The sequence below is a fragment of the Physeter macrocephalus genome, chromosome 12, assembly GCF_002837175.3.
Source record: "Physeter macrocephalus isolate SW-GA chromosome 12, ASM283717v5, whole genome shotgun sequence".
Classification (NCBI taxonomy): domain Eukaryota; kingdom Metazoa; phylum Chordata; class Mammalia; order Artiodactyla; family Physeteridae; genus Physeter; species Physeter macrocephalus.
In genome coordinates, this window is record NC_041225.1 from 88,729,610 (window position 1) to 88,749,841 (window position 20,232).

General features: G+C 46.1%; 1 protein-coding gene across 5 annotated transcripts in view; it reads left to right on the forward strand.

Annotated features, from left to right (window-relative positions):
• The window catches only part of TET3 (tet methylcytosine dioxygenase 3), a 113,280-nt gene that overhangs the window by 83,789 nt on the left and 9,259 nt on the right, over window positions 1–20,232 (forward strand). For all 5 annotated transcript variants that reach the window (XM_024133496.3, XM_028496536.2, XM_028496537.2 and 2 more), the window contains 5 exons: window positions 4,925–5,018; window positions 12,073–12,281; window positions 13,473–13,623; window positions 16,223–16,312; window positions 16,826–16,963. In XM_024133496.3, coding sequence (XP_023989264.1) covers window positions 4,925–5,018; window positions 12,073–12,281; window positions 13,473–13,623; window positions 16,223–16,312; window positions 16,826–16,963 — 682 coding nt within the window. The remainder of the gene's footprint in view (window positions 1–4,924; window positions 5,019–12,072; window positions 12,282–13,472; window positions 13,624–16,222; window positions 16,313–16,825; window positions 16,964–20,232) is intronic.

Here is a 20,232-nt window from a genome sequence, read left to right on the forward strand (position 1 = left end):
CCTTCCCCCTCCCTGTGTCCTCAAGTCCGTTCTCTAGTAGGTCTGTGTCTTTATTCCCGTCCTGCCCCTAGGTTCTTCATTACCATATTATTTTTTAGATTCCATATATATGTGTTAGCATACAGTATTTGTTTTTCTCTTTCTGACTTACCTTACTCTGTATGACAGACTCTAGATCCATCCACCTCATTACAAATAACTCAATTTTGTTTCTTTTTATGGCTGAGTAATATTCCATTGTATATATGTGCCACAGGGTATCTGCCCAGTAGTGGGATTGCTGGGTCATATGGTAGTTCTATTTTTAGTTTTTTAAGGAACCTCCATACTGTTCTCCATAGTGGCTGTATCAATTTACATTCCCACCAACAGTGCAAGAGGGTTCCCTTTTCTCCACACCCTCTCCAGCATTTATGGTTTGTAGATTTTTTGGTGATGGCCATTCTGACTAGTGTGAGGTGATACCTCATTGTAGTTTTGGTTTGCATTTCTCTAATGATTAATGATGTTGAGCATTCTTTTTGGCCAGCGGTTTTTGTGAGGAATCTTGACACTATTGTTTACAGGTTGAGGGCTACATGGGAGTCAAATGTACAAGTTTGATCTGGGACAGTTTTTATGTGTGTTTGTTTTTAGGTAACAATTTTTCAAGATTTCTAGACAGCTCTCTCAATAACTTTTAGTTATAGAAGAGTATGTTTTTAAACAAGGATTAAGAGATAATGATAAAGTTGAGATTTGTCCTTTTTTTTTTTTTGTCATTGCTTTAAAAATAACAGCCAAGTGTAGATTCTTCAGAAACTGATCCAAGGGAGGAATTCCTCTCAAGACCAGCAATACTTGTGTTTTTCCTCAGCAACTGGTTTATTTTTATCTTAAGGGCCTTGTAAATCATGGAACAGATTGTGTTTCCATCTTTATGTTGGCTGCTAGTAAGCTTTGAGCCAGATTTGTGTATCCTCATTAGGAGGAACGTAATTTCTCATCTTTGGCCCGTGGGAACCTATTCAGGTTCACTCCTGAGTCCTTTTGACATGACCGTAAGGAGTCTTCATTAGCTTCCTTGATTTCTCCTGTGATGAAATGTTCTATGCTCATCTCTTAAAAATACGCACAAGATCCCACCGTTTGCGTTTTGCATAACAACATCATGTCTATCTGTTTCCCCCTTTACTCTGATTTCATCACCTGTTATTTTTATCACATAGACATCTTTTTAAGCTCCTTCTGGAACAGAAAGGGAGTGAATGATTGCTGAAAATCACCTGGAAGGGGGTCTAGTTTGTGAATGATCCAGGCTGTCTCTTTCGCTAGGCTTCCCGCCCAACCCTTACTCTGCAGGACCACTCCACTGCCAGGAGCTGGCCAAGGCAAGGAGGGAAGAAAACTGAAATCCAGGGGATGTTGGTGCTTTTAGTTTATCTGGGAAAGACTGTGAAAGGAGGAGGTTGAAAGCAAGTCCTAAAATATTATCAGATTTGTTAATGGGTTCCATACCTCCTGGGTACCCAGGTCCTTGTTGTCATAGATAATTGGAGTCAGGTGTTCAAACCCATATCTGAGAATGGCCTGCTGCACAGGGCCACATGTCCTCTACTGGAAAGGGGATTCTCTGCAGCCTAGGAGTTCATTAAATGTTCCTTCTAGGAGTGAAAGCGCAAACACCATGCCAGCAAATCCTCTGAGTTTGGGGGGAACTGGTCTCATTAATGTGTGATAGAGGTAACCCTGAAGAATCACAACTTTAGATCAGCGGTTATCAAGCTTGAGCATGCTTCAGGTCTCTGGAGGACTTGTGAAAGCACAGATCGCTGGGCCCCACCCCAGGGTTTCTGACCCGGCAGGTCTGGGATGGGACCCGAGAGTCTGCATTCCTCCCAAGTTTCCAGGGGATGCTGGTCCCAGCACCACCTTTGAGAATCACTGGCTAAGACGATCAGGTTACCCTTTAGAATAAGGTTTCACCCTACCCTTCCAGACTTAGTTTAGGGTCTAGGAGTTCACCTATATCCTAGCCTCTTAATGATAGGCCAAAAAGTAAGACATTTAAGAAAAAAGAACTAAATCCAGAGTTGGTTGGTTGTCTTTAAACACAGAGACAGTTCTGGTTAAAAAAAAAAAAATCTAACTGATCAGACAGTGCTTGGCCCTTTTATTTGCTCTCAAATATGAAGTTCACTACAGGAAGCATTTCTCACAAGGATGGGACGGTGGGGAAGGTCTTGGTCAGAAAGCCCTAGTCTTTGTCCTCAGCTCACCCTCCTGTGGGGAACACGATATCCTGTCCGTTCCAGTGAGAACAGTATGATCACCTCAGGTTGTTCTTCCCACAGTGAGCCCAGGACACACGGAGTGTCCGGGCTCTGCGCTCCTGATAGGTGCTTGTGGAGCTGAAAGTTTTCCAGGAACCAGACAAAAGCAGCACCATCTGGTCTTTTCCTCTTGAGCCAGACCACGCTATATAAACTCCCCAGAGGTTATATAATATAATGTCCTGTCTCCAAACATATTCTATAGGGGACTAACATAGTCTTAGAATTTTAATGCGGCAGTTGTCAGCTTTTTACCTCATTCCTGAGGTCTTGAGTGAAATAGAGAACATTGAACTCAGAGAAACCTTAGATCAGCATTTTTTTAAAATATTTGTTTTCTTTTCCAATTACAAAAATAAAACATGTCTATAAAAGGCTGTTTTTAAAAAGTCTAGAGTGAATAAAGCTCTCTAATAATTACCCTTCTTAGAAGAAAATTTTTTTAAAAAGTTTGACGCTTACGTTACTATTTTTTCTAAGCATTTACGAAGATACACATATGTATATAGAGAAATTTTGAACAAAATGGGATCAAGCATACTATCCCCATGTTTGTAGCTATTAATCCCCACCCCACTTAATTTCTTTCATGTCAGTACATACAATTCTGTAGAATCCTTTTTGACAACTACATGGTTTTCCATTGCATGGACATTTATTTTATTATGTTTTATTTAGCCAGTCCTATACTGGATATTTAAGTTCTTTCTAAATTTTCTCTTGTTGATGCAACAGTGAATATCTTGTTCCTAAATCTTGGTGTATTTGTACAGTTATGTCTGAGGTAGAGATTCCTAGAAGTAGAGTGGATGAGATAAAGAATTATGTGTAACTATATATGTTTTTATATATAAAGAATATGTAAAACAGAATATGTAGTAGCTATGATAACATTATCCTCTATTAAATAGTATATTAAAATAATATGCTATGACCAAATTGGATTTATTACAGAAATATAAGGATTGTTTGCTTTAGACAGTCTGTTAAAATAGCATACCTTGTTAACTGACCAAAGGAGAAAAACCATTCAATCATCTATGTCCTTAGTTGCTAAAAATGTATTTGATAAAATTGATCGATTCTTGATTAAAAATCCTTAGAACAAGGACTTCCCTGGTGGTGCAGTGGTTAAGAATCCGCCTGCCATTGCAGGGGACATGGGTTCTAGCCCTGGTCCGGGAAGATCCCACATGCTGCGGAGTAACTAAGCCCGTGCACAGCTACTGAGCCACGTGCCACAACTACTGAAGCCCGCGTGCCTAGAGCCCGTGCTCTGCAACAAGAGAAGCCACCGCAACGAGAAGCCCGCGCATCGCAACAAAGAGTAGCTCCTGCTCACCGCAACTAGAGAAAGCCCGCGCACAGCAACGAAGACCCAATGCAGCAGAAAAAAAAAAAAAATCCTTAGAACAGGAAACCCTTAGTAGAGCCCTTCAAAGTAAGGGAGTCTCTATCTGTATCCCAAAGTCAGCGAGCTTCATGCCCAGGGATGAATAGTTAGAAACATTTCCAGTAAAGTCAAGAAATAAGCAAAGATGCGTGCTAGTGCTTTGGAAGGGGCTGGCCAGTACAGACAGACAAGAGATGGAAATAGAGGCATGGAAAGTGGAAAGGAGGAGGTGGCAAATAACCAGTACTTGCAGATGATATAATATTGTACTTGAAACTAAAAAGCTGTTAAAAATAAGACAATTCAGTAAGATGGATGTTTACAGTATTAAGAATAATTAATATTTATTGGGCTCTTTCCTCATGCCAGGAACTTCAGAGTACTTTAATGCACTCCCTGTGTATTATCTCATTTGATCTTTTCCCAAGCTTAGGAGACAGGAACCATTTTTATATCCATTTTACGGTTGAGGAAACTGAGGCTTAGAGAAGTTCAGTCATTTGGCCATGGTCCTGTAACAAGAAAGTGCTGCGCTGGCACTCAAGCCCCAGCTCTCTGACCGCTAAGGCTGCACTTTAACCGCCATTGCCCCCAGGTAACTGTGTGGCCTTGGGCAGGTTAGTTCAGCTCTGGGGGCCACAGTTTCATCACCTCTGAATGTGGTGAATCCCTGAGTGTGTGCACACATGTATGGGCCAGGGCAGGGGTGTGTGCAGAAACCAGACGTGTTTACTGTCCATGGGACTCTCAGCCAGTTTGTACTGGGTAGGGTCACTTCCCCCTGGCCTCAGCTATCTGTCCTCGTCTGTTCAAATGTCGGTTGGGGATTGTTGAACGAGAATAATAAGGGTTTCCCCATTTGTTTTCTTTTGTCTATTGCATTTTACTGAATTTATAAATAACTAACTCTGCTAACAGGGCTGGATACAAATGCCTGTGTTGAGCCTTGGGTTTGAGTGCTCAGAGGTAATAATCAGAGACCTTCTGCCCTGGGACAGAGCGGAGCCAGGTGGACCAGAGGCCCTGGGAGTCTGTAAGTGGAGCTGTGTCCCCAGAGGCTTTCACACGGAATAAACATTTAAATCATTCTCTTCCTTCTCTATTGCCCCACAGTAACTAGAGACCCTAGCTGAAACACACTGAGGCTTGCCATCTTACCAAGACTAGCTCTCCTTTGGGGTTCAGCTGTGCTAATGGTGCCTTCTGTCTCCCTCTCCAGGTACGGAGAGAAGGGGAAAGCCATCCGGATCGAGAAGGTCATCTACACAGGGAAGGAAGGGAAGAGCTCACGTGGCTGTCCCATCGCAAAGTGGGTACGTGTCAAAGCTCCACAGCCCAAGCTGGGCCGGGGAGTGGAGGGCAGACGTGTGCACCGTCCAGGGAGCTGTGAGCCAGCATCCGGTGCTGGTTAGGGTCATCTTCCCCCAGCCTCAGCTATTAGTCCTCACTTTGTTTAAATGTCAGCCTCTGATGTCCAAGGCTGGCCTTGGAACTGCTCTGGTCATTACTCTCAGCTCATACTGCCCCTGTGGTTCAGGGCTGCAGAGGGAGGGAGGAGAAGCAGAAGCTGGAGATGTCATCTTGCTCAAGGCTGAGCCCCAACCACAGTCCCTGTGACTCCTCTGCCCCCTTTGTGTGCCCTGGAGCTGCAGGTGTTCCTGTCTCCTGTCCACAAGAACTAAGCCTCTGGGCAGGGTCAGGGACAGCATTGCATCTGTCTTACTTCTGAGCCACTGTTTCCTATAAGGCAGCCTGTGTGTCTTGGCAGAGGGGACGTCAATGACTCAGACCCCAGTTTCACCCAGAGTTTTCTGACCTTGCCCTTCCAGTCCTCATAGAGCACTTTAGAACCACTGTGGATCCAGTGCCCAGAGCAGCAGCAAGGTTATCAGGTAGCTGTTTGCTCAGTGCTTGGTAGGGAGAGTATACATGGAAAATAGAAGGCTCCATCCCTGTGTTCAAGCTGCTTATGACGTAGAGACACAGGAAGTAAGATCATGGAGACTTGAATAATTGAGCTTTAACACTGAGAGGCAGACTTGGTGCTGTAGAGTTCAGGGGCAAGGGGAAGTGTTCATGCTGGGTTTCCCAGAGAAGGTGGATATGCGTGGAGCCATATTAAATGGGCCAGGAGAAGGTAGGAGCATTCCTGGTGAGGAGAGTCATGTTGGCAAAGGCAAAAAGGCTGGGTGAACATACACACGGCTCACTTTGAGTGAGGGATGGTGGTAAGATGACCTTTGTCATCCTCTGTCCGTCTGCGCACATGCCTGTTTTTACCTGGTCTGTACCCCATGCCTTTGCACCTTTATGTTTAACGAAAATAAAAGGTGTCTGAACCTGAACTACCACATATCTATTTGTAGCAATTTTCAGACAGTAGTGGAGAATTATCTGGAAAAATCTGGAATACTTAAGAGTATTCACAGGTATGTAGAAGCATGTTGTCCCCACCCTTGTGAAAGATGGTTATTACAGTGGGAGGTTGACTATGTCTGCGGCTGATCAGGGTGGGGTGTTATCCCCCCAGAGAACCTATTAGAGAAATGGCATTGTCCCTCTCTCCTGCTAATTCAGGCAGTTGTTGAGGAATTCCAAAGTCTTGGGCAAGAAACTGAAGATCCTTGGGGCGTAGGTAGAGATAGGGACTTCTCAGCTTCAGACACTTCACCTTAAAGAAAGAAAACACCTGGCTATGTGGATGGTGTTGAGGATGAGAACATGCATCTCCAGTCTCCGAACACCCATGGTCAAGCTTTAGCTCTTGACCAGCGCTTGTATGTCTCTGCTGAGGGCTGAGGAGGAAGTTGCCCAGGTAAAGCGTGAGATCAGTTTCTGGGGCTGTGAGAGGAAAGCAGAATGATGAGGGGGGAGCTTGGTCCTCAGAACTTTGGTCCTCCAGAGTCTGTGGACAAATGCCCAGAGCAGGACACATGTAGCACAGTGCTTTGTCCAAAGGTTGGAATAACTTGTGGGTATCACCAAGTCTGGTGGGGGATGCCAGCTTTGAAAGAAAAGCTCAGATAGAAGGGAATACATAGTGACAGAGAGGTGAGGAAATTCTGTATCTGATGAGGGAAGGTAAAAGGAGAGAGGAAAGAGGAATTTTTTTGAAAAGAGTGGTAGATCATAGAACTGTTACAGTGGCAAGAAAAAGGCCGTGCTGAGTTGTGTTTGTTTTTTTTTTCCTCTTTTATAGCCATCTCTCATAGTGTGGTGGGCTTCTCTTATTTTTTGCCTACACAGCCACCAAATACCCTATGTATTTTGGTTGTAGAGCTCATCTAGAGTTCCACCTCCTTGGAAGTTAGAGAAGGGGCAGGTGTTCCCTTTCTCTGCCCCCCACCCCTGGGGAAGTGACCCACAAATGCTAAGAAGGATAGATTATCCTTGGTGGCAGCATGGCATCAAGAGCGCAGGAAGTGGTCCATGGCCACGGGGGAGTGGCAGCATCCAGCTGCCTGTGGTGGACAGTGCCTTCTGTGGCTCTCCCCACTTCCCCTGTCCCATGTCTAGAGCCTGGGTTTTCTTTCCGACTGGGGTTCATGTCTGTGTTTGAAGCCTGAACCTCCCACCAATACCTTCATTACAAGCAGTGTACCTGACGAGTTCTAGACTTAACCGGCTAGGATCTTGGGGGACAAAGCTGAGGTGCATCATGGATGCCCAGCAAATGTGTGTGGAGAGAATGATCTAAGAAAGCAATGGGGACTACCCAGAGAGCCTGCTGGTAGTCTCTGATTTTAAGGTGGCCTGTACAAAGTATGGAAGTCACCAAGCATGGGAGTAAAGGAGTGACCCACGGAGCCTTCCAAAGGCTCAGAATAAACAGAGGCATGCCAGAAGCAAACACTGCAGACGGGAAAAATGGACTTTTGGTAGAAGAATCATGGAGATGCTGCTTCGCCAGCCTGTAAAGGTAACAGGTCAGAAGGCAGATATTTGAAGACCCTTCAGGGGCATGGTAGAGTAGACTTACTGGGGAACCCCAGTGGGTGGAACTAAGTACCAAGGGTGAGAGTTATGGGGGAATAGATTTGAGTTTCTGCCTGGTGCTGTTCTAGGTTCAGTGCTCAGGGAATTCCTGCCCAGAATCTAGGTGATTTGTTTACAATCCTGTGATGGCATGTGAACAGTCTGTGTTGCCATGCTCGAGTGTTGGTTTGTTCACACCTTACGTTGGCCTTTGACTTTTGCACTTTGTGTATTTCATCCTGCTGGGTTCCCTCATAGAGTGTGGATAGGGAGCTCCACTTTGTTATAGCTTTTTTGAGTGTACCCAAAGGCCTGTGAGGGTGCCACAGGGCTGTCTGCTCATGCCTAGTCACCTTTATGTGTTTGTCACTTGGGAAACCCAAAGGACATGACCTCAATCTCAACTTTGACAGGTCGGGTGTCTCTGTGTGCTCTGAACGTGTGTTGCACATGTGCAATTAGTCAATGCACTGCCCAGGCAATGAGCAGAGGTTGACAACAGAAACCCTAGTACCTACGATGTGTGCAGATGCCCATGAAATGCCCAGCTCAGTCTGCAGTAGGCCAGTCACACAGGGATATGATTAATGGCATGTTCATATATTTACTGAGCCACAAAAACAATTTTATAAATAATGATGTAATCGATGCTTCCACAAAGGGTGAGGGTGGTGGGCACCATTATTGCTGTGGCTCAAAACAGGAACTCTTGGCCCAGTTATATGTTTTGTTTAGCATACAAGGTGTCCTTTAAATTTTTGAAGCAAATTCTGATACATGCTGCATCATGGATGAAACTTAAAGACATTATGCTAAGCGAAATAAAGCCAGTTATTAAAGGACAAATGCTGTATGATTCCACTTCTATGAGGTACCCAGAGTAGTCAGATTAATAGAGTCAGAAAGCAGGATGGTTGTTACCATGGGCTGTGGGCAGGGGAGAATGGAGAGTTAGTGTTAAATGGGTGTAGAGTTTCTGTTTGGGAAAATAAAAAGTTCTGGAGATGGAAAAAGTTCTGCTGATAGTTGACACAACAACGTGAATGTACTAAATGCTACTGAACTGTACACTTAAAATGCTAACTTTTAAGTTACATATATTTTACTACAATTTTAAAAATTGAATTTGGTGTTCCTATGTTTAAAAGGAGAGATTTCATGTGAAAATCTAGATTTCTGTTTTCTTCTTGCAAGACTGGAAGAGGTAGGTACACTCCACTGGAATTCCCACCAGGCAGTGGTCGATGGAGAGAGGTCTGGCTTCCCACCCCACCCCCCAACTCTTTAGTTGTACATCTGGCCTGCTTTCCTTATTGGTATTTCCTGCCCGGTGGCTCTCTCAGCATCTCCCTGCACTGACGTACTCATGACCAAGTCTGTCTCCAGCCCAGACATCTCCTGACCTCCAGACCCATTCTGTTGGGGCTGCTTAGGATAGCCACTCCAGTGTTCCAAAGTGCCTCTGGCCTCAGCATGCTCCCTGCTAACCTGCCAGGAAACACCGCCCACACTCACCCACTTTTCTGCGCCGCAAAACCTGGAAGTGATTTAAGACTTTTCCCTGGCCCTCAGCTCCTATAGTCAGGTGGTCCCAAAGTCCCCCTTCTCCTAAAGGTCTCTAGAATCCATGCCTTTTCCTGTTTCATTCCCCATTGTTCTAGTTCCGACTTCATCTGTTTTGCTTGTGTTACGTCAGTGGTATCCCCATTTCACCCCTCTCCCGACTCTCTGCGCCCCTTTCTAAAGCATGTAGCTATGTATGTAAGTGAGCCCCTGCTTTTAGTCCTTTGTAGAAGCCCCGCCTCGAGTCCTTGTCCCTCTTCCTGCCACTCAGAGCCCTTCCCAGTCTCCCCTCTTCACAGGTCCCCACATCTTATCTAGTCACAGAATTCCCTGGGATTCTGGGGGGAGATTCAGCCACCTCATCCCCCACTCCTGGACCCTTTGCCTTGATACATCTTTGCGTGATCCAGGACGGTGTTTAGGGAATGAGTGAAGAGGAGAGCAGTGCCCAAGGCCCGTGCTTTTTTTTTTTTAACAGCCTATTGAGATATAATTCACATACCATACAGTTCACTCATTTAAAGTATATAGTTCAGTGGGTTTTGGTATTGTTAATTTTTTTAAATTGTGTTAAAATATACATAACATAAAATTGGGCATTTTAACCATTTTTAAGTGTACAATTCAGTGGCATCAATTACATTCACATTGTTATGCAACCATCACCACAGTCTATTTCCAAAACTTTTTCATCATCCCATACTGAAACTCTATACCCATTAAACAGTAACTCCCCAAACCCTCTCTTTCCGCCATCCCAGCCCCTGGTAACCACCATTCTACTTTCTGTTTCTATGAATTTAACATGTACAGGTACCTCATGTAAGTGGAATCATACAGTATTTGTCCTTTTGTGTCTGACTTGCTTCACTTAGCATAGTGTTCTCAGGGTTCATTCATGTTGTAGAATGAGTCAGACCTTTGTTCCTGTTTAAGGTTGAGTAATATTCCGTTGAACAGACATGCCACATTTTGTTCATCCGTTCGTCAGTTGACGGACATTTGGGTTGTTTCCGCCTTTTGGCTATTGCTAGGTAATGCTGCTCTGGCCATGGGGGTACAAGTACCTGTCCAAATTCCTATTCTCAATTCCCTTGGGTGTATTCTTAGTTGTGCCTGGTTATATTTGTTTAAATTTTTGAGGAACTACCAAAAACTGTTTTCCACAGCATCAAGGCCCTTGCCTTTTAACTAAAAACATACAGATATGCACCGTTTTCTCTGCAAATGTTTTAGGACAACATAAAAATCTCTGAATATATTTTGGCTTATAATTTTATCTATGTTTTGGTTTGGCCAAAAGGTTCGTTCGGTTTTTTCTGTCAGTTGGCTCTAGTAGCATTTAGTTGTCTTTAACTTCATTCGAAACAATTTTGTTGGATTGTGTTGTGACAGCTGTCATATCAGAGTGCATTAAAAAAAAAACTTATCAAAATTGGTGAATTTTTGTGTAGACATTTTAATATTGAAGATGGAAGGAAAAACAACATTTTTGGCATATTATGCTTTATTATTTGAAGAAGGTAAAAACGCAAAAAAAGATTTGTGCAGTGTATGGAGAAGGTGGTGTGACTGATCAAATGTGTGAAAAGTGGCTTGTGAAGTTTCGTGCAGGAGATTTCTTTCTGGACAATGCTCCACGGTCGGGTAGACCTGTTGAAGTTGATAGCGAATCAAATCGAGATATTAATTGAGAACAATCAACGTTATACCACGCGGGAGATAGCCAACTTACTCAGAATATCCAAATCAAGCTTTGAAAATCATTTGCACCAGCTTTGTTATGTGAATCGCTTTGATGTTTGGATCCCACATAAGTTAAGCGAAAAATACCTTCTTGACTGTATTTCCACGTGCAATTCTCTACTCAAACTTAATGAAAACATTCTGTTTTTAAAACAAATTGTGATGGGCGATGAAAAGTGGTTACTGTACAATAATGTGGAACAGAAGAGATCGTGGGGCAAGCGAAATGAACCACCACCAACCACACCAAAGGCCGGTCTTCATCCAAGGAAGGTGATGTTGTGTATGTGGTGGGATTGGAAGGGAGTCCTCTATTATGAGCTCCTTCTTGAAAACCAAACGATTAATTCCAAGTACTGCTCCCAATTAGACCGACTGAAAGCAGCACTTGACGAAAAGCGACCAGAATTAGTTAACAGAAAACACATAATCTTCCATCAGGATAATGAAAGACAACATGTTTCTTTGATGACCAGGCAAAAACTGTTACAGCTTGGCTGGGAAGTTCTGATTCATCTGCCATATTCACCAGACATTGCACCTTCGGATTTCCATTTATTTAGGTCTTTACAAAATTCTCTTAATGGAAACAATTTCAATTCCCTGGAAGACTGTAAAAGGCACCTGGAACAGTTCTTTGCTCAAAAAGAAAAAGTTTCAGGAAGATGGAATTATGAAGTTGCCTGAAAAATGGCAGAAGGTAGTGGAACAAAAGGGTGAATACGTGCTTCAATAAAGTTCTTGGTGAAAATTAAAAATGTCTTTTATTTTTACTTAAAAACCGAAGGAGCTTTTTATCCAACTCGATATTCTTATCCCTAAGTCTATATACATCACCAATGACTCAGGTTTTGTAGTAATTGTTTTTTTATTTTGCTATTTAATGTTTCTCTTTCCCTAATTATAATGGTCCTTTAGCCTGTGTGGTTGCTGTCGCCAAGGTGTGACACCCCTGGTACACTGCCCTAAAGATCTGCGCCCCCAGGTCTGTTGGGCAGAGGTGAGGGTGTGTGACATCCATGCAGAGGAGCATGGGTGCCCGGCTCCTGTGACTCACAGCACCCCCACCCCACCTCCCTGCAGGTGATCCGTAGGCACACGCTGGAAGAGAAGCTGCTCTGCCTGGTGCGGCACCGGGCGGGCCACCACTGCCAGAATGCCGTGATCGTCATCCTCATCCTGGCCTGGGAGGGCATCCCCCGAAGCCTCGGAGACACTCTCTACCAGGAGCTCACCGATACCCTCCGGAAGTACGGGAACCCCACCAGCCGGAGATGTGGCCTCAACGATGAGTATGTGGACGGTCCCAGTGGGCAGTCCCAGTGGGCAGGGGTGGGGCAATGGGGTCAGGGCCCTGTGTGTCCTGCAGAGTTAGGACTGTGGTGGAAAGAATGCTTACCTACGGATCTGGCCTGGGGTCTGGCCCTGGCTGGGGAGGGTCTCTTGACTCAGCTTAGCTTTGCTTTCCGCCCCAGGTTGACTCTGAGGCTCTAATAGTGGTAACAAGTGTGGAAAAGTGTGAGTGCCCCGCTAATATAAGGCATCAATGGTACTCACAAGACCTACCCTTATAGGGTCCCCTCCCCCATTTTTTAAATTAAGATATTTTTACTTACAGTAAAATTCATCCTTTGAGGTGTACCGTTTGAAGAATTTGACAGATGTTTACAGTCATGTAGCCACTGCCACAATCAAGATATAGAAGCGTTCCATCACCCCCCAGACTCTACCGTGCCCCTTTATAGCCAGGCACTTCTCCCCACCCCTGGCAAACACAAATCTTGTTTCCTGCCCCTGTAGGGTTGCCTTTACAAGAATGTCATATGAATGGAACCATACAGCATGTAGCCTCCTGAGTCTTGCTTCTTTCCCTGAGCACAGTGTTTCTGAGTTTCATCTATGGATGTGTGTAGCAGTAACTCATTCCTTTTCACCACTGAGTAGTATTCCACTGTGTGGGTGTGTCACAGTTTGTTTATTCATTCCCCAGTTGGGGGGCATTTGGGTTGTTTCTGGATTTTATTAAGTGTTGAATGGTAAAGTCAGTGTTCATTTGTTTAAAGGCCTGTCAGCACCTGGGCCTGCAAGAAGCAGGCATGTTCAAACTCTGTGGTTCACATTATTCTCGTTTGTGTGGTCTGTGTTGGAGCTGGTCAAGATATTAGAGTTAAGGCAAAGTGTAAACGTTATTGGGTTTTTGATTAGATCCTTCCCAGCCATCTCAAACAACCCATGTGCTTCTCCCCGCAGCAGACTCTCAGACTTCAGCCTCAGGAGTGGGAGCCAAACAGGCTGCTCAGAGCTGATTCTCTGCCCACAAGGGTAGAGATTTGGGAAAGGAGTTGAGGGCAGGGAAGGATGTCATGGCCGTCACTGGGAGGCCAGTGGATGCCAGGCCTCAACAGGGCCTCCCCCCGAGGGAGGGGGAAAATTCCAGAACTAAAAATGTGCCTTGTATGCCTAACATGTGATATGTGTTGCAGCCGTACCTGCGCTTGCCAAGGCAAAGACCCAAATACCTGTGGTGCCTCCTTCTCCTTCGGTTGTTCCTGGAGCATGTACTTCAATGGCTGCAAATATGCTCGGAGCAAGACTCCTCGCAAGTTCCGCCTCGCGGGGGACAACCCCAAAGAGGTGAGCACAGCCCCACAGGGAGCATGAGACCCTCCCACTCACCCTGTTCCACCTACTGCCTTTAATAGTCCTGGTGGGACGTAGGATTAGCACACTGTAACTCAGATGTGTAAAAAATGGAACTTCTTTTTTTTTTTAAACTGACCTTATCTTGCAGTGAAATAAGGTATGTGGGGTGTAGTGTGGAGGGATACGATGAGTGAAAAATTAGACTTACCAATTACAGCTACCTCAGACTCTTGCAGTTTAGAAAAGTCTCTTTAAGGTAAGTGTTCAGATTCCTCATTAGAATTTGACCCTCTTAAAGGGTTATTTCTCCCCCCCATTCTTCTCAAGACATCTTTCTGGGTGTGAGGTGTGGCACAAAGAGGGGCCTCTGGGCCTCAGGCCACCTTCTGGCCGATGCTGGATGTCCCGAGGTGTCCCTCATCCTGCCTGGCTGCTGGGCCCACATCTCTGCGCACTTGTCCAGTTGTCCAGGTCCTTGGTGTCTCCTTGCTGGGGGCCTGGCACGGTCCTTGGGCACTGGACTGGCATCCACATGGTATGGCCACTAGGCCTGAGGCCTCCTGCCGCCCACCAGAGCTCCTCCCCAACCCAGTGACAGCAGGACAAGGGGCCTCAGGGTCTCCTCTGCAGGCCGAGCTTAGGCTGGGAACCAGAAGCGTCAGGTCAGGTCGCCTCCCACTCCGCCACTTCTCTGTTGCCCTGGTTGTGAGGGCCATCCCGAGGGGGTCTCCACTTGGAGTCCAAATGCAAAGCAGGCATAGGCCTGAGTGGTCTCTCTGTCATGTCTCCTCCAGCCTCCCTGCCATCTGCCTCCCGCCTCTGCTACTGTGAGGAGGGTACTGGATCCAGGCAATACCTTGATCCCAGCCTGTACCTTCCAAACCTCTCCAAGCTCCTTTTACCAGAAGGGCTTCCCCATTTTCCAGGGGACAGGGACTCTCCTGGGGCACAATTTTTTTTTATACCACATGTAAATTTCTATGCTCAGACTTCCAAGCTTTGCTTTTCAGAAATAAAAGGAAGCATGTCCAAATTTAGAACCCCCTTTTTCCCCTCAAAGCCCAGCTTTCTGACTATTACATGACCTCGTCTAAGAGTCTGATTTGACACTAGACTTTTATTTATGGCAGTGCCTGGCCTCCCCCAGAAGCAGCAAATGCAGTTGCTTCAATGAATGGAGGAGTCCCAGTGCCACCAGGAACTAGGAATTACCATGAATGAAAATAATTGCTTTAATTTCTCACAAATACTTTCCCTGTTCCATCAGCTACCATTCCCTGTGCACTTACTAAGTGCTGGGTACTGTGCCCAGCACCTCACAGGTGTCTCAGTTAATCTCATGACAGCCTGAGGATCTAGGCACTGTTACTGCTCCCTTTACATGTGAGGCAAATGGCTTGCCCAGGGCCATGTGACAGTGATGATGAAGTCAGCATTTAAACCCTGGCCTGTGTTTCCCCAGAGCTCACAAGCCTCACCCCCGTGTTGTGCTGGCTTCAGGCCCACTGTGCTGGTGGCAGCATCTGGAAGGCAGCCAGGGAGGTGCAGTGAGGCTGGCTGGCAACTCTGGCCGCCCTGCTGGACAGACAGCTGAGTCACTGGTCTCACCCTTCCATTTCTAATTCTGTGAGTTTGGTACCTTTTTTCTTCCCTCTTCCTCTTCTTTCTTCTCCATAAACTCTTCATGCCTGTGCTCAAGGCCCGCTAGGAGCCCCCATAGCCCAACTTGTTACCCTCAGAGAGCCAGAGAGAGGCTGCAGATACCTTAAACTCTCTGCCAGTCTGAGGGCTGCTGCTTTGTCGAGGGCAGCACTATCCAGTGGAACTTTCTCTGATGATGGAAATGTTCTCTGTAGAAAACAGCCATGGGAGCCACATGTAGCCACTGAGCATTTGAAATGTGGCTAGTGCAGTGGAGGGGCTGAATTTTTTTTTAATTTTTAAATTTCAAAAAATTAATGTAAACTTTTTAATTTTAAAAAAATTTTTATTTAATTTTAATTAAAATGAATTTATATTTCAATAGCTGCACGTGGCTTGTGACTAAACGTATGAGATGGTGCGGGTCTAAAGGACAGAACGTTGTGGTCTGGCTGTGTACCTGGCTCGTGATGGGCGCTGGGCCTGGCTGGCTGTGGGATTTCTAGCACAGGCCTCACCCACCCCTCCCTGCCTTTATTTACCTGTCTGGACCACTGCAAGAAGGACCCACGCCTGCCGCTCGTGCTTGTACATGCCTGCCATCCCGCACCTCTGGCCTCGGGTGTTGAGCAAGTGCTTAGCAAGAGCAGGAACCTGTTCCAGGTGTTTGAGCAGCACTGGGCTGGAGCCTGGCAGAACAGGTGCTTAGTAGTCAGGGTGGCCAGACCCTCAGGCAGTGTCTTTCCTGGTGAGCTTCAGTGTCTCCAGCATTAAAACAGACCTGGCACCCCTCCCAGAGGGAACACCGTAAAGATACCTGATGGCACCTTACTTCCTACCTTCCCAGTGGCAACCCAGCAGTGGTTCTAGAATGGAGGTCAATTTCCAGTGTGCAGAGTTTGCCAGGCAGGGCTGCTCTGGAGGTGTGTGACTGTTCTTCTGTCCACAGGAAGAAGTGCTCCGGAAGAGTTTCCAGGACCTGGCCACCGAAGTTGCTCCCCTGTATAAGCGGCTGGCCCCCCAGGCCTATCAGAACCAGGTACTGGGTCTTGGGCTGTTCTGTGCCCACATATCACCCACATCTCTGCCCAGGCTCCCTGAAGTGGGGGAACAGCGGAGTGGGTTCCTTATGGGAAAAGCCCAGCCAGAGCTAGAGCAGTGATCTTTGTTAAGGTCTTTGTTAAGACCCCTGTTTACACCAAGCTAACCACATCCCAGGCTGTCTCTCCTGTATCCTTGGTCTTTGTCTCTCTCCCCTTAATAATCCTCCACGTCCTCTGCTCTGGTTTCTACTGGGGAGGCTTGAGTTTCTCTCACCTGTCACTTCTGCACCCCATAGACGAGGTGAGAGGGACTTGAGATAACCCAGAAGGAAGTAACCCCTTATAGGGACTTCAGCCAGAAAACCTCCCTCCTACAGCCCAAGTACAAGATGGCTGTGGTCCTTAACCTCCTTCCTCCCTCCTTCCCTCTAAGACCTGGCCTCCCCCATGCCGAATCAGGGCCACTCACCTCAGGTCACTCGAGCAGCTGTCCTTGGCCATCCACACAGGTGACCAATGAGGAAATAGCGATTGACTGCCGCCTGGGGCTGAAGGAAGGGCGGCCCTTCTCAGGGGTCACGGCCTGCATGGACTTCTGTGCCCACGCCCACAAGGACCAGCATAACCTCTACAACGGGTGCACGGTGGTAAGGAAGCCTGTGACCTGTCACAGCCCCACCTGAGAGACGATCCTGGGAGGGCGCACACCTGTTCTCTGCAGATAGGTGGGCTCAAGGCAGGGAGGGACCCTGCCAGACTGCCTACTCCTGCCCACTTCTCTGGGAAATGCAAGGGCAAGGCTGGCTTGGGTGCTGCAGAATGCAGCCTCTTGGGCACCCAGTGTCTCCCCGTTCTCTAAAGTGTGGCTCCAGGTCTCTCTGAGCACTTGGATTTAAGTCCAAACAACCTTTTGATTCATTCATTGAGCAAATGTTTATTGTGCCTCAGGTACTGCTCTAGATGCCGGGGAATAAAGTGGACAGAGTGCTGCCCAAAAATGTGATATAATGTCCAGTAGCAAGGAAGGCTGTGAGGAGAAGATGAAGTAGGGTAAGGGATGAAATGACAGCAGATGCTATTTTAGATGACCTGGAGAGAGGCCTGTATGAGGAGGGGCACCTGAGCAGAGACGCGGAAGTAAGGGACTGAATGCATGAGGGTGGGGTGCTCCAGGCAGAAGGACCAGCACAGGCAAAGGCTCAGAGGAGTGAGATTAGAGGGGCAGGCAGGGGTGAGGTCGCAGGGAGCATGGGAGGCTGGGAGGGCTGTGGGTTGTGCTCTAAGTGTGATGGGAAGCCCTAAGATATCATTTATAAAGTCAGAAGCACTCTCTTGCTCCTACAGATGGAGAATAAAATATGTTGGGGTAGGGGTGGGTGGGGGAGAATCAGAGCAAGCAGGCCAGGTAGGAGGCTGGGACACTTGTCCAGGCCAGAGGTGACAGGGTTTGGGCAGGAGTGAGGGTAGGGCATGGGGAGTAATTGGACAGGTTGTGGGTTGATTTTGAAGGCCGTAGCTGAGAGTAGTTGCTGATGGGGTGGACGTAGGATGTGTGAGTTGCTTGAGCAACTAGGCAGGTGTTGGTGTTTACCGAGATGTAGACTATCAGGAGAGACCAGTTTTGGGGTGAAAATCAATAATTCTATTTTGAGATGCCTGCTATATATCCAGGTGGAGATGTAGAGTAGGCAGGGGAGAGGGAGGGTCTGGAGAAATGAATTTGAGACTGGAGAGCACTGAGTTCATAGTTAGGGCCATGAGCCTGGATGCAGGCCCCAGAAGAGTGAGTGCAGATGGAAAAGAGAGGAGGTTTGGGCTTGGGTGGGGGCACCCTGGAAGGGGTGATGTGGCTGTCTTCTCTGCTTTTTAACTAGGTCCTAGGAGACAGGGCTCCCAGGGGGCTGTGGAAGAGGCAAGGGCACGGGCATATTCAACTGAAAGGGGGTTCCCAGAGTCGGTAGCTTGTGTCCCCAAGGGGATGAATGGCCCAACCCTAGGATTTCATTTCTCCACCTTGTCCTCCTTCCCCATGTGCAAGACTGAGAAGCAAGTCTTGCTTGCAAGACTTCTGTCTACACTGTATTGTGCGGTTTTCTAGGTGAAATACAGAGAAAGAAGGGTGGGCCCTCCAAGATTAGGAGAGGGGCAGGGAAGGAGGATGGGGCATCGAGAGATAGGAGCACAGTGAGGTTATTTGGATCCCAGAGGTTCCGGAGTTTGGAGTGAAAAATAAGTTTTTTCCAAAAATGAATAATATTTTTTGTTCTAATTAAACAGTTATTTATTGTAAAAAATAATTTTAATAATATGAGAAAGTATAAAGTAAAAATGCCTGAAATCTCATAGGTAACCTGTGTTAGCATTGTGATGACCATCCATTCAGACACCTGAATGTATGTGTGCACAGTTGTATACATTTTACACATTATGTGTATGTGATGTTCCATGATCTTGCTTTCTTGCTTTTCTTTTTTTTTTTTTTTTTTTTTTTTTTTTGCGGTACGCGGGCCTCTCACTGTTAGGGCCTCTCCCGTTGCGGAGCACAGGCTCCGGACGCGCAGGCTCGGCGGCCATGGCTCACGGGCCCAGCCGCTCCGCGGCATGTGGGATCTTCCCGGACAGGGGCACGAACCCGTGTCCCCTGCATCGGCAGGCGGACTCTCAACCACTGCGCCACCAGGGAAGCCCCGATCTTGCTTTTCTTAACTCAAGAATATGTGGTGGACAACTTGCTGGTCAGTGGATATAGGCAGCATGTTCTAAGGCTGTGTGTGTGGCTGTGCCACCACTTATCGACCGGTCTCCTATGGATGGCAGTCAGTGCTTTCGTACTCCTCTATAAACCACAGGGAGGGCGTCCTCAGCACAGCTTTGTGCAGTGGCCCCAGGATAAGGACACTTACAGCCTTGGAGTGCTCATTTGGCAGCTTACTGGGCAGGAGTAGGGTTTGTCAGGAGCCAGAGAGGGGAGAGAATAGCCCAGAGCTTTACTGGGGATTTCGTAGAAAGGAATGGGCAAGGTAGGATAAGTAAGCTGAATAAGTTTAGAATGGATAGTTTGAATAATTTCTGCAGGCTCTGGGTTATAGAGGTGGTCCCTAGTTGTCCATACCTAGCCCTGGGGTGTGAGAGTTTTATAAAGGAAATGGTTGAGGGCGGGGACTCTGGGTTGGTTGGTTTGTATATCAAAGTTGCGCTGGCAGGGGATCATTTGCTATCTATAGGAATTAGCTAGTCTTAGGGGAGGGACAGTCCCTCCTGGATCAAGGCCCCAAATGCCAGAACATCAGGAATACAGAAAATAAAATATAGTCAATATAAGAGTAAAATGTAAATGAGAAAAATATCAATCAAACCTTATTAGTAATCAGAGAAACACATACCAACGACGAGATACATTTTGATAACAGGCAAAAAGTTTTAAAGAAATTAATAGCAAAAGTATCAGCAAAAGTATAGGAAAATTGAAACTCATTCTGCCAGTGTAAGTGAAACACTGATGATAATCATTTTGGAGCACAGTTTGGCAATATGTGGCAGTCCTACCTTACGGCGTTTATTCTAAGGAATTAAGTATCTTAGAAAATTCAGTGAAAAGGATAAAAGTATTATTTATGATAGGGAAACAGGTTTAAATGGTCATGAGGGATTAGTTAAATTAACACATTGATACAGTGGAATAATATTGTGTGGCTCTTAAATCATATTGGGGAAGCATATTTAACATGTAAGAAAATATACTGTGTTAAGAAAAAAAGAAGTTATTCTAAAACTGTATGCATAATATAAATGATCCTATTTAATTGTTAAAAAGTGAGTGTGTTCTTAATAACGTTAAATAAATAACATTAAAGTCTAAAAAAAAAAAAGTGAGTGTGTATATGACCAAGTATATACAAGGGTTATTTCTAGTTGG